The sequence below is a fragment of the Lepidochelys kempii genome, chromosome 14 (genome assembly GCF_965140265.1).
Source record: "Lepidochelys kempii isolate rLepKem1 chromosome 14, rLepKem1.hap2, whole genome shotgun sequence".
NCBI classification, from domain to species: domain Eukaryota; kingdom Metazoa; phylum Chordata; order Testudines; family Cheloniidae; genus Lepidochelys; species Lepidochelys kempii.
In genome coordinates, this window is record NC_133269.1 from 17,839,250 (window position 1) to 17,854,156 (window position 14,907).

Consider the following 14,907-nt stretch of genomic DNA (forward strand, 5'->3'; position numbering starts at 1 on the left):
TGCAACAGCAAATTTCAGAAATCTTTCTCCCTGCAGTTTGTTTGCTGCACTGTCAGAGAAACACAGCACCCACTTGTGACGCGCACTTTGTAAAGCTAGAACTAAGGAAAGACCAGATGAGCTCGCTTTACAGGTTCTTTAGCAGAATGCCATGTGATCACTAGTCTGGGTTCAGTTCCAAATCCCAACTCAGCTGTTCAGAAAGCATGTTTGCATTAATCCTCTTTCCCACTCCAGTTTCAACTGGATGATAAGACTTGTAACCTTGTTTTAATTTTCATGTAGCACTGACTTACTAATATTCATAATTAAATTCTGCTATTCTCTCTCTCTCTCTCTATATATGCGAACACAAAAAAGACATTTAAAAACTACTTATATCCTAAGTATGTACTCTCCCTGGTAAGTGATTAAAGTGCTGAGTCCCAAGAAACATGAGACAAGTTTTTAGAAGTAAAAAAAAAAAAAAAAGTCTTTTGCTGTTCTCTCGCACCTCAAAAAAGCTGAAAGAGGAGCATATCAAATAAAGCACCTAACTGTGGGAATTCTCAGGAAACTTTATGTTCTAAGTTACCCTGTAAATATGAATTTTCAACAGCAGTCCTTTGTGCAAAGGAAAAGTTTATCATCAGTCAAAGTGACACTTGATTTGGTGTTTGAATATCCTGAGGGGGATGCTGACATTTTCTAATGATATCCCCAAGGCCTTTCAGCTCAAGATGTTTTACATTCTGCTGGACATCAGTCATACTCCACAAACAACTGCAGCTTGCATGACAGTAACAGGTTCAAAGATTTCTCATGCCTAGGTCATGGACATGCGTTAATTTTTTTTTTTTGGACTCTTTAAAGTGGAGATAATTCCCAGTGACTTGTGTGTTCTTTCTTCCAGGTGCCATTGTTTTCTACACAAATAACAACAGTGTTGGCTGAGAGAGTAATGGATGTAACCACTAAATATTGCCAAAAGCAGAAATATCTACTGCCACATTTCCCCTCCCCCCCTCACCCCCATTTAAAAAAAATGTACATTGATTGCAGTGCTGGTGAAAGTGCTAGACTGACTACTATGGAAATCAAAATTTTCAATTTCCAGAACAGATGTGTTCTGCTTAGCTGCAATGCCATCTCCCCCCGAACTTCAATAGTGTGCCTCAACCCTGAACCGGAACAATCAAATGGCAAGTATAGTTCAGTGTCCATGTTAATTTGGTCTTTGGTTGTGGTTTGCAGTTTGTGACGTGGGATATTTATTCTCTAGAAATGGAATTGAGGTAAACTCATTTCATTTTAGGCACTTAATTCAATAAACGTTAAGGACTTTTGGTTACTACCAATTTAGGGTAGGCTGGACTTATACTAATGACCTAGAGATTTGTAACCCATTACTAAACTTCAGGACCATCCAGTCACAGCCAACTTTCCCTCTCTCAGTCCATCTCTAATAATCTTGTTAAAAAAAATGTGTACACTCCTCCCAAGTTCAACCATCATGTCTCCTATCCATTAGTACAATTTCTCATATTTGACTCCCCATAAAACAATGAAACCAATATGGAATTTAGTATTTTATCAGAGTTGATAAGATTGTAATCTTCTAGGATAGGACCATATGCTCTTGTGGTTGTATAGTGCAGAGCACGCCACTGGTGGTCAGTAAGGCAAAGTTACTTATTTCCAGTTATTTGAAAATCTCTCATGGGATTCTTTCTTCTCATACGCCAAATGATAGACAACCGAAATCCCTTTGTGCAAAGATTTTTAGCTGTGCAAGATACTGATAGCTTCACGAGACTCCCCTACACCTCAATGGTCACATGCCACCTAACTGCCACTACCTGATTCCAAAGGGCCTTTTAAACAGTACTGGATTTGCATAGAAAGCCAAAGCTTTTCATACAAATCAATTTAAAAAATAAGACAAAACATCAGTAAACAATTAAAAAAAATAAATACAATCCCCCCCAATCCCTGCTAAAGATGTAAAAATATTACATACATAAAGCTGAAAAGTAGGAGTATTTGGAGGGAAATCACACTTCAGAAGCAGATCACACAAACCCATGCAAGTAGATAGGTATGTGCAAATCTTGCAAGGTGATCTATTCAAAGAAGCAGTGATTACTATCCTGAGGATACTATCTGTGGAGCTTGAGAGAGTTTTCAAAATAAAAAAATACAAAACACTGAATCAGATGCTTCATGGATAGATGAGGGAACAAAGTGTGTGCGAGTGAATAAAATATCATAAAAAAATCCACCAACCAACATCATCATCTACATACAAACAGACAAAAGCTCAGACTATGTCCTCCTAAAAAGAGAGAAACTTTCAAAAATTGTCCAACTCATTAGGGACATCTGGGACAAGAAGATAGAGAGCGTGGATAAGGATGAAGAAACTCACTGATATTCACCTCCAAGTACTAGGCGACAGCCTGGGCAGAAGGAAGTGGTTTGTGGAAGGAGCTGAACGTGGCAAATAGGCATCAAAGCTTTTAGGCACTGGATTCTTCAATAAAGGTGAAGAAGAACTGTTGTTTAGTGAGCAAGATAGTACTGAAAGAAAGGACAGAATTTGTAAGGAAGGAATTCCATGTGATCTTCCAGATGCTCTAGGGTCCAGCAGCAGGTTTGGAAGAAACATACGGGTGGTGTGAGCCAGGCCTGGGGGCTAGTGGTATGAATGGAGCAGTGTGGAAGAAGGCATAAAGAGTCAAGAGAGGAGGAGAGAGTAGAATTGAGTGAGTCTACCATGAAATCAATAGAGGTGATGTTGAAGGCAAGTCAATTAACAGGCTTGAATCTGATGCCAAACCAGTCAGGAAACCATCTTTGCAGTAGCAAACTGTATGATGTAACAAATCTCAGAGGTTTGGTTGCAGTGTCATGAGTTTGGCAGGTTTTCCTCTACCAAGAGACACCATGTTCATCAAGCTCTTAATACTGGGAGTAGAAGACTTAGCCGTACTCACTTTGTAAGATACATTTTTTCTCCACCAGCTGGGATAAGGAGAGAGCCATGCTAAGTTTATTCTTCACCAACTCATCAAGAACAGGATACAAAAGCACAGAAATGTGGGAGGGAGCCTGGTACAGCTATCAATCTTGGCCCTTTGGCATTTCTGGCTCTGGACAAATTTGGTGTTGGGCATCAAAGATGGTACTGTTCCCTTCAAGACAACCTCAGCCACAAAGCTACATGGAGCAATTCAATAACACACAATACACTGATGCAACTTAGTCTCAAATTGCTAAATGTCGCACACACATGGAGAGGGGGATCTTTAGCTGCCTGGAACAAGCAAATTGGTGGTGGTGGAGTCTGATGGATATTGCCCCTCTCAGCATCTTCTACCTTTGGCACTTTAGTCGAAGCATCGCCTCTTTCAGTGATCTGGTATTCAATAGTATCTATTTAGTTTGCTAATAAACCAAGCCTCAATATGCTCTAGAGACTTTAACTATGAGGTGGTCAGTGCAGATCACCTTCAGACAACCAAGTAGATCCTCTAAATTTTAATGAATACTGTTGTCTGTGAAGTTATGAGTGGTGGTAACATTGAGTGCTACTTGTCAGCAATGGAACTCAGATTAGACCTTTGCTTCAAGACAAGATCCTCTGAAGTATACTGGGCTGACTGACGGTTTCTCTCATAGGATCTTCAGGAGCTCCCCTCCCAAACTGATGGCTCCACTGGACATCCAGGTTACAACTTCAAGCAAATCTTATATCTGAGCAGAGCATACTTGACTCTTAGGTACAAGATAATATGGTTGCAATCATGTGTGAGGGGCACTGCTAGGCTGCATCTGTAGCTCTTGAAGCCACTGGACTTCTTCCTTTTAAAAGACAAGATGACATCCTGAAAAATAATACAATTCAGAAAGCACTGAGTGTCAAAGCTTGACTCAGTGCAAAACAGAATAAAAAATGTGTGTTATGTTGAGAAAGCAAGTCAAACAAAAGCTTCAAGGCAAATAAGTGTTTTGCTCCACAAACTACAGCTATCCCAAAGCAAGTAAGGAGTGCAGCACATCCAGAAGCAGACCCCAATGTGGAGTACTGAGGAGCTGGAAGTCCCTCACCACAATTCATAGGGCAGAAAAAGAATCTGAATAAATAAGTGTTGAACAAAATCTTCAGAGTGGGAGTAGCAGAAAGGGCATTTGGCTTAACTCAGAAGAGAGCTGTGGGGCACACAGCTCAGATCATCCAAAAACAGCTGGCACGCAGAAACATAGAAATATTTAATGACTTACTGGAGACTCAGAAAAATCAAATAAAAAGATACCTGGTGATTTGTTGAAACAGTGGGCTAAAGGAGGGCTGGAGCAGTGGTGGACTGAAGATCTTGATGCAGCTAAGGCAGTTAGCTTGTTCACTGACCAAGGACAAAGCTGAGCTGGCTAGAAGGGACTAGGGACTAAGGCAGTGCCAGTTGATGAATTCTTGTACTGAAATACCACCACTCAAAAGGCAAAAAAATCATTGAGAAGGTGAGTTACTCTAGTTGCATGAAACTGAAGTATGAGAATGATATATTTAAAAAAATACTATTTTCTCTACTTTAGAGAAGAGATTTTTTTTATTTACTAGCAAGATGATCAAATCCCTATCTAACATTAACAAGTAAATATCTATTTAGAATCATGTGGAATGTTATTGTTGAAAGAAAAAGTCATTGTGACAGACTATGCATACCCTGACAGATAGGGATTTTACTTGCTGTATAAATACTGATTAATTTAGTACTTAATATTAAATAGTTATGCTTAACATATATTTCTATATTATGTACAATATGCTGCATAATGTGCCTGCCTCTCTCTCTCTCTAGTAATGATATAACTGCTCAATGTGTAAACCTAGAAAAGAAAAGGTTAACTGACACATACGCACACATTTTGTACACTTGAGTATGGAAAGAATCTTTCACTTACCATGTTCATTAAGGCATCCCACAAACTGACTGATAATAGTTAAGAATGAGTGATGAATTTTAAAGCAAGGGGAAGAGGATAGTAAGAAAGATGAGCCATGGGAGACAGAGAAAATTATCAATTTAGTCTGGTCTAAGGAAGGATGGTAGAATAGATGCTGATACAACAGTGGTCTTTGGGAGAATAAAGCTGATCCCCCAGAAACAGGGAAGTGTTTTGTTAACATACATTCACTTGGAGGAAAACTGCAATGAGACTAGATTGATTTTAGTAACTAATAATTTTTAGCAGTATTAATGTAAGGTGTGTGTCTGTTTAAATATAGTAACTTGTTTTATACTTTTCCTTGTTCCTGATGTGACAAAGTGCCTCCTCTACCTGGGTGGGTCTTGCACTTATTGGCGGATTTGCTCGCCTTGGAGCTTCACGGCAGCACTCAGTTTGGCTGTTTTTGTAAACCCACAGTCCTGGTCAACTCCTCCTGTGTCTGACCAGGAGCTGGGAGGTTTGGGGGGAATCCGGTCCCGCCCTCTACTCCGGGTTCCAGCCCAGGGCCCTGTGGAATGCAGCTGTCTAGAGTGCCTCCTGGAACAGCTGTGCGACAGCTACAACTCCATGGGCTACTTCCCCATGGCCTCCTCCCAACACCTTCTTTATTCTCACCAAACCATCTTCCTCCTGGTGTCTGATAATGCTTGTACTCCTCAGTCCTCCAGCAGTCTACATTCTCACTCTCTGCTTCTAGTGCCTCTTGCTCCCAATTCCTCACATGCGCACCACAAACTGAAGTGAGCTCTTTTTTAAACCCATGTGCCCTGATTAGCCTGCCTTAATTGATTCTAGCTGCTTCTTGATTGGCTGCAGGTGTTCTAAACAGCCTGTCTGCCTTAATTGTCTCCAGAAGGTTCCTGATTGTTCTGGAACCTTCCCTGTTACCTTACCCAGGGAAAAGGGACCTACTTAACCTGGGGCTAATATATCTGCCTTCTATTACTCTCCTGTAGCCATCTGGCCCGACCCTGTCACACTGAATAGAAACTTCAGCTAAATGTTTGTGTTGCAAAGTGCAAAGTAAAAGTAGCAGAAATTATCTACAATGGTGGTCACTAAAAATTAATATTTAGCAATTATAGCTCAGTATCTGAGATACCAAATTTATGTTCTATTTAAAATGTAGGAAAAGAATTGTGGCATCTCAAAAAAAAGCTGTGGAGTAACTGCATTTTAATGATGACCACTGTAGGAAAGAGTTTAATATACAGAGGAGGGAAACTGAATGCTTCAGGGGACTGGTAACAGACACACCCTTTCATGCGTAAAGCACTAGTTTTAAGCTAGCCCAAATTGATAGACAACAAAGTCATTATCATCAGGTGAGTAGCCTACATAAAATGAACTGGTTTCAATGCAGTTCCTAGTGGGTACTGATTTTCAACATTATTCAAGAAACAAATGGGAGAGGAATCTCAGAATCTCAACTATCCTTTTCTCTCCTAATAATTCCTATAGAGGGGTACTGAGATACATTGGTGGGTCACTGCGGGGAGGTTAACAGTGCCAATGCTTTTGTTGTACCTCTTCTGTAACTTAAGAAAGCATTTCAACCTACAGTATAGTCAATTTGTCCCTTTCCACAAGTTGGTGGCTGCTCCACAGAGCCAAGAACACAGGTGTGTGGTAGGTGCAGTTCACGAAGTTCCTGCCACCTGTACCTTCTGCAGTAGGAGGGAGATCCTGGCACACACCTATCTCTGCTCCAGTGCACCAGGTTGCCTCCCCACTTCTGGCTCCTCGAAACTTCGTGCTGAAGTTCTCACACCCTTTTCCTACAGCCTTTTGTGTCCACGGCCTCACAAAGACATGAAAACCTCGTCTAGACCTCCTCCTCCTGGCATTGGCCAAGATGGCCATACCTGAGGTTAGGAGAAGAAAGCTTGACAGGGAGGTTCTCTGTGACTGGGAAGACTATTTTCAGTCCCTACTTGTCTCACATATCTGAGCACAGCTCCGAGTGTCATCCACTAACTGCTTGGACTGCTTCACAGAGCAGTGAGGGCTGACTGGGGGACTGCTTGGTATTGACATCCAGTGCCCTCATTTTATATCTACAACCTGCACTACTGTTCCTGGTTTGTTTGTTTTTTGTTTAGTTTTTTCTTCCCATACCATGAAATTAATTATTCCTCAGTTCTTGTGGCCCTTCCCTTGAATGAGGGGCAGGCCGTTAGTACTAAGTGGGCTCCTCTCACCTTTGCAGAATTTACAAAAGGAAAAAAAAAGATGGAGAAGACGGACACATCTATACCTCTTTTCTTCATTTTGTTTGTAGTGCTGTCCAGATTACTACAACAGTCAGCAGAAATCAGCAGCTCTTCCCCCACCCTGCATTGTCACTACTGATTTATAAATTACACTCATACTTTTGAACTTACCTTGTCAAGGAAGGTGGGGCGGTCCATGGAAGACTCTTTGGAGATTGATGGTGGGCGGCAGCCAAGGGGTTTGGTGACCATTCCATTATAGTCGGTCACTCCCATTCCACGCTTGTCCATTTCCACCTTCTTTTCCAGCAGAGTACCTGCATAGAAGGGAAGAGTGGAAGCAAGACAAGGGCTGGTGATGCAAGGGTAAAGTGAGTCTGCAAAAACTTCTAAAACCCAAACGACAACACTAGTGTCAGTTATACACCTATTACAATTAATATTAATTTTACAGTAGAAAACTAAAATACACTATCTTTGAAAGCACTACAAATTACACTCTGGGGTTTGGCATAGAAAATAATCACAAAACTGTATGTGTTTTCTTGAAATACTCTTTAGGAAAACAGAAGCTAATTTAACTGGAATAGATCAAACTTTATAATCATGTATTCATTTACTGAAGTACCTTTTACGAAAAGTGTTGGTTAGAAAGACACTTACTCATGGCCTGATCGAGATTCATATTGTTGCTCTTCAAGGCCTCTTCTGCTGGCTCTCTCTGCAAACAATAATGTGGGTTTGGTTATATTGTGTTTCAAGCAAGAACACATTTACAGGACTCCAAACTAAATGGGAAATTTCAAGATTCTCTTTAATACTGGGGTAACACTGACATGTATTAACTGAATCAGATTATGTTTACACGTAACTTTTTTGCTTTCACCAATTATGACATGCTTCCCAGAAAGATCTGGCTTGTCTCACTGGACAAAATGTATATTCTTCTCTATAAAGTTAAATTATATTCTTTTTATAACCGAATTTGTAACCTTATGCAACGGATAACTTTAAAAATATCACCACACACCCCTAACTTAAAAAAAACAAACGAAAAAACTCCCCAAACCACATAATACTCCCTATTTCATTTGTTTAATAGGGGAATGGGGAAGAGAACGAAGACTATTAATAAGTTCAAAGTAAAACCCATGATTAAAAAAAGCTACAAATATAAAAGTTCTACAGGTTTCATCAAAATTAAGCATGTCAGTATCTACACTCAAAGGGTATTTTACATGCTCTTCTGAGGTTTCACAAACTATATTAGAGTAAATGGCCAAATATAGTTAAAACAACTGATTTCCCATTTAGGAAACATTTTTGTATCTGCAGTCAGAAAGGTCAAACACACACACTAGAAGCTACAAAAACCAAGCTGCAGAAAATCCTAGAATATGAATGTTACTTACTGGGAAGCCCATGTCCGTGAGCTGTTTTATCAGACGGTTCATGATCCAGGCCTCATCTTGCTTACTAGATGTCTTCATGCCCTAGGTAAACAAATTGGAAAGACCATTAATCATCTATTTTTCATATTTATAGCAATGAGCTGCAGCCCAATCTATGGCAGGTTTCCCTTATTAATACCGTATGTTGCTTCAGGGTATATTCATATGTATATTTATAACACATTCATGAAACCTACAAAACAGGATAGAATTACATTCCTCTTCTCCCCAGAGGGCACAGAGCAAATTTTACCTCACCTGATCAGGTGTTGTAAAGAACTACTTGCTATCTGCCTGATACGCTGGATACTGCAAATAGCTAACCCTTTCTCTAAACAGCATTATTCATTTCAGTTATCAGCAGGAAAACAAAATAAAGTCACTCAGAAATTCTGACATAGTACAAAGTTCCCTCAAAATACCCAACAAACTGAATATGCAAACTTAATCTGTCAGAGTCCATTCAATCCATCGGCTGCATTGAAAAGACTGAAATAGACATCTTTAGTAGAGCTCTGGGCAACTTCTCCACTTCAAGACCCTGAAGTGCAACTCTCTGAATTACAGAGGAACAAATGTTAAGGGTTGGGACAGTAATATAAAAATTGTAATACTGGATCAAACCAGTGGTCTATCTAGTATAGCTGACAATTATGGAACAAGCTGCTCATAAGCAAAGCTAAGTCTGTAAATTAGAGGTTGGTTCATGTCCTGAAATTTGAGGGTTTATATTTCTTGTAATATAAAAATTCCTAATGTAATTGTGGATGTTCTCTTGTTTGAGTTTCATTTTGGTTAAATTTTGCTTTCTTCCCACATCAGTTCAGGCCACAAAATTATACATTCCCCCTTCAGATGTAGGAGACAAAATAGATACTTTTTTTTGCTTATGAATTAAGCTGGACCATTTCTTAAGAGACCAACATTTGATTTTTCCACTGCAAATAAAATCGTTTAAGAGGTCATCAGTATGATTTATTTGTGAATACATTAAAAGATCTTCATAATACATAAACGTTCATGAAACTGGTGAGAAACAAAAACAATCAGAAACATCAGACACCACTCTAAAAGTAAAAGAAATTTTTGTAGCCTTCCATCCACTGCCTTACACTACCCCCCTTGGGAATAGTCTGCATGTTAAGACATTCTAGACACACCTACAACAGACTAACTAAAAGAAAAGGAGTACTTGTGGCACCTCAGAGACTAACAAATTTATTTGAGCACAAGCTTTCGTGAGCTACAGCTCACTTCATCGGATCTGATGAAGTGAGCTGTAGCTCATGAAAGCTTGTGCTCAAATAAATGGGTTAGTCTCTAAGGTGCCACAAGTACTCCTTTTCTTTTTGCGAATACAGACTAACACGGCTGCTACTCTGAAACCTGTCAGACTAGCTAAAGTGTATTCAAGGGAACAATATTTTGTTGTCTATCATTTAATATGACTGCTTTTACTTTAGTTGCAACAAGTGTATATAAATCCATTTCCTACAGTACTGCACTCATTTTCACCACTCGTGATGAGACAAACTTTCATTCAAACTCAGAGTATTAATCTTATACAGAAACCATGTGTAACATTCAGTGCTAGAAATGCTGTACTCTAATCCTACTGATTTCTACAATCCATCCTTATCACTGTCCTACCTTTTGAAGTCCTTTTTTTGGGGCATTCCCCCATGAATTACAGGAGGAGTTACTCTCTTGTGAAGCAGTATTATTCCACATATCTCCTTCTTCATCTTCCCACTGACTAGTACTGAGGTTCACTTCATCCCCACCACTGCCCCAGCCTTCTTGCATAGATTTAGAAGCTGGGGAGGAAGGAAACATTTATGTTAATTTTCTCTAGATTTTAAATCCTTTCGTTTATATGCACATCCATCCATCCATCCTATCTTCATTATCTTAGCATCTGAACATTTTACAGAATTACACAGGTGCAACATACAGTTTGATCAATATTAATCTTTTGTTCCCTTCCCTGAAGCTGGGGGGAAGGGATACAATATTTTTATTATTACTGTGGGAAAATTGTGAAGAGCAGAATCTTGCTTATATTCTGAAGGAGGTGAAATGTTAGATCAATCCGATCTCTTGGGGAACAGGGCTCCAAAGCCATGCAGCCACTACAAATATATTATCTCCTGATCTCATGATTCTTGCCCTTTTAGTTGACAATTTCTGTTATTCCTAATGAACATAGATTATAGCTGCTGAGACAGAAGCAGATTCGAAGGTGGTCTGAGCCAAACCTATTGAGATCTCTGAGGATTACAACATGAACATGGAATTTGGCAGTAGTGAGTGAGTTGCAAGTAGATGTGTAAGGAGAACTGGGATGATCTATTTCCAATTGTCCTGTCCTGTGTTGCTCAAAAGGTGGAATGTCACATTTTGAACCCTCTATAGCTTTTCCAGAGCTGTCAATTATTTCTATGTACAACATGTTGCAGCAGTAGAGCTTAGAAGTTACAAATAAAAAGCTCACCACAGCCAAAATGGCATTCTACAAGATGAGGTGTCGCCTTCAGGCCAACTGTAGATGAAAGAATGTGCATCTGACAGCTGATGCTACTTGGGAATCTAATAGCAGTAAACAATCCAGGATGACTTGAGGCTGTGAACTGTTTTGATGGTTGAAGGGTATAATTCCTCTCCCACTAATTCAGTTTAAGATGTTTCAGACTATTAGTTCTTAAGTACAATCCTCTTCCTACTAACATCACCTGGGTCTTGAAGGAGTTTAGCAGCTTTTCATCCAGGCAATTATCTCAATTACACAATTGGTGATAGCACTGTTGGCATTTGATGAGGAAGAACAGAATTGGGTGTCATCTGTGTAACGTAGGCATTTGAGGTGTTGGTGTCTTACGACTTCCCTTTTCTATATCTTTTGCTGTTTATACTGAATTGCTTCCAGGATACACACACACACACACACACACAATAAGCAATGTATTTGAATCTGACAGTCCAGTAAACAAATTTGGTTTTCTAAAATGTTCTAAATGGGACAAAATTAGTGCACACACCAAAAGAATTGAGATAGTTTACTGAGTTAAGAAAGTGGAAGTTATATATTGATATTAGATTGTCCTTGGTTATAATGGTATTATATTTTCCAACCATAATTAAAACTAAAAACAATTTTAAATGCAAAAAAAGGGTATGGGAGAGGAAACATGACTGAAAAATATGCAGAAGTACAGATGCTGTTTCCCACATTATCCACCCTACCTCCCAACACCATCACAACAGAAGCAGTGTGAGAGTTCACCTGGCTTGCACAGTGCTGGGGCAGCAGCTGGAGCATTCACTCTTCCATAGGTCCCCGCTGGCTCGGCAGAATTATCTCCCCACCCTGTACCACTGCTGGGAGGTTTCCCCCATGCTGAAGTTCCATTATCAACTGCAGCAGAAGGAGATGAGGGCTCTCCCCAAGAAGATTCAGTCTTTGTGTGGACAGTAGGCATTTCTCCCCAGCCTGCTGAAATCAGAAAGATAAAATAAAGTTAGTCAAAAAGGAAAAAAAGTGGAAAACAACAGTGAACCTTTCTGAATAAATTTCCAACTACATCTGTCATTAAAATGACTTTTTTTGAGAGAGAGAGCATAAAGCAATGGATAGACACAATGGCTCTAATTGAGCATGTAAAAATCAACTTGACTTACTCTCAATTTTCTTTTTCTTAATTGAACTTCATGATATGCATGTGTCAAGATGGAAAAAATATTTTCTATCAACTGCATAAAGGCAGATGTTCAAGCTTATCCATACTGCTATACAAATGTACCTCAACTCTGATCTGGAGAAACCACTCTCCTTCTCAGATGAATCATCTCCTTAAATGCTATGCCTCTTCAGACCATGCTAACCAGTCTCAAAGTGCAAGTGAAGTGGTTTTGTGTCATATCATGCTACTAGGAGGCTGTAAGATCACTGAAAATATCAGGAGGAATCTCAGCTAGAGTTGAACACAGAGGTGCAATTTTTAACCAAATAATTTAAGCTATTTTTAGTTCTCTTAACCATTTGCAGATGGTCACACTTCCTTTCTTGTGCTCTAGAAAATAAAATACTGTATTTGCCTGGGTGGCTACCTTTAATGTGATCATATATTTCATAAGCATTCTAAAAAGTTTTTATTATGGGGTTGCAGGAAAGTGTATTCCCCCCATATTCCCTCCATCACTGAGGCCCTGTGCTGTAACCAACATCCTACCATACCAAGACTAAATGGGACTACAACAACCACCTATGGCTACACCAAAACCAGTTGAAGGGATTGCTGATACAAGGTACTATTTCCCAACCAAAGCGGTTTTTGTATTAGTATCTTAATGTCTTTCAAGGGATTACCTGGTAAATCACTTTAGCTTGGCTTGAGTGGAATGCTTTTAGCCAAGTCCACCTCCTATTGATTTTACCACTTAGGATGAATCTACCAGGAATTATGGCACAGCTCTTGGGACCAACAGAAAAATAAAGCGTGGGATATAGTACAAGCGGAAGGTTCCATTTAAAGTTGTAATTACCTCCAAATTAGGTCTTCTGAAGTCTGTTACACTACAGAAAGCTTTTCCTGGTGGAAAAGTTACTCATTCCATTTTTTGTTATATATTCATTTCAGTGTACTTGAGTGTTAGCGATTAAGAAACCAACTTTGTCTAGAAAGCAAAACAAGATGTAGACAAACATAGCACCTACAGATTCTTTTGGAGAACTGAATTGTTTGGGCAAGTTTCCCAAAAGATATGAGTGAAATATTTTTTTTTATTAGAGATGGACTTCAAGTCAAGGTAAAGCATATGCACTGGGTATTTATGACAGGCAGTATATTACAGGGGAACTGAAAGACAATGTTATCTTACACGGAACTGAAACCATGGTACATGTTCGGAAGCAGGGGTTCTCAAACTTTCTTTTGCTGGGCCCCCCTTTGAAAATATTTCAGGCTCTGACGACTTCCACCCCCTCATTCCCCACACTCTTGGTACCAGTCATAGCTTTGCAGCCTCAGTGCAAATTCCTACAGAGCTAAGTAACCATATCATGCCACTGTTACTTCTGCACTGCTGCTGGCAGCGGTGCTGCCTTCAGAGCTGGGTGCCCAGTCAGCAGCTGCTGCTCTCTGGCAGCTCAGCACTGAAGGCAAGGAAAAAGAATGAGCAAGGAAAAAAAAATCACAGATATTTGTTCATATTTCAAAAATCTGTCCATTTTGAAACAGGACCACCAAAAAAGAGGTCATGTCCGGGAAAACTCAGGCGTATGGTAACCCTATTTTTTGTGATCTTGCGACAACCCCCCCCCCCCCCCCCAAGAGCCTTGTGACCCCCTTTTGGACCCCCAGTTTGAGAAATATTGTTCTACAGTAATCACAAAATTAATTACATCACGTGCAAGCACAAAGTTCAGAAAGGACAGCACATTTCATTAATTGAGCATAAGCTTAAAAAACCCACTATGAACAGGCTGCCACCCAATACAAAACACAAGGTTAGTATTGTTATAATTGAAGTTGTATGTCACTTCTGCCGCAGCACGGATTCCTTCTGGGAACAGAAACTTGTGGGGGAGATGCTAATGGTCCTCTCCCTAATCCAGAAGTAGGAAGATTGTGTTGAAAGCACCTGGCGCAGCACTCCCCCTTACTTTAAGTAGAGCAGAATCCATCTGTTTAACAGATATCAGTCATTTCTAATCATCCTTAATTCCCTTCTACTGTATAAAAAGGGTCTTTTCTCACTCAGATTAGTTTACATTTAAGCAAGGTCAGAAGAGTATTATCTGATTTGATCATAATTTTTCCTTTTTCTTCAACAGAGAAGAACTCCATCAAGTACTAATATTTTTAAGAACTATTTCCCTTGCCAAAAGATGAAGCCTCTTGGCAAATGACAAGATATTTGATATCATTTGCTCTACCTTTTTAAGCAGCATGTAAACTGACTAAGAACAGGTGCCATTTTAACAAGGAGGTCTACATTTGCAAGTAATCCATATGGTCATTTCTGAGGGAACAATCAGTCTAACTGATTGTTAGACCATGGAGGTGACACTGAGTTCAAACTCCATGCTGCTGCCATTTACCCATAACTTGCACCAATGTTCCAGTCTTGGTGTGGCTAAGCCACAGGCAGCATACATCACTTCACCAATAATTGGCGACTGGCCAACACACAGCAACACACAGCTCACTTTTAGATATTTGGATGACTGCATTGCACATAATGCTGAGATA

At 39.7% G+C, this 14,907-nt stretch overlaps 1 protein-coding gene across 11 annotated transcripts in view; it reads right to left on the bottom strand.

Annotated features, from left to right (window-relative positions):
* Positions 1 to 14,907, bottom strand: part of TNRC6C (trinucleotide repeat containing adaptor 6C) — a 204,436-nt gene that overhangs the window by 32,308 nt on the left and 157,221 nt on the right. For 10 of the 11 annotated variants that reach the window (XM_073311085.1, XM_073311087.1, XM_073311084.1 and 7 more), the window contains 5 exons: positions 11,940 to 12,149; positions 10,307 to 10,473; positions 8,618 to 8,698; positions 7,869 to 7,926; positions 7,377 to 7,522 (listed from right to left, as the gene is read on the bottom strand). In XM_073311085.1, coding sequence (XP_073167186.1) covers positions 7,377 to 7,522; positions 7,869 to 7,926; positions 8,618 to 8,698; positions 10,307 to 10,473; positions 11,940 to 12,149 — 662 coding nt within the window. The remainder of the gene's footprint in view (positions 1 to 7,376; positions 7,523 to 7,868; positions 7,927 to 8,617; positions 8,699 to 10,306; positions 10,474 to 11,939; positions 12,150 to 14,907) is intronic. The other variant, XM_073311080.1, reaches the window with a different exon arrangement.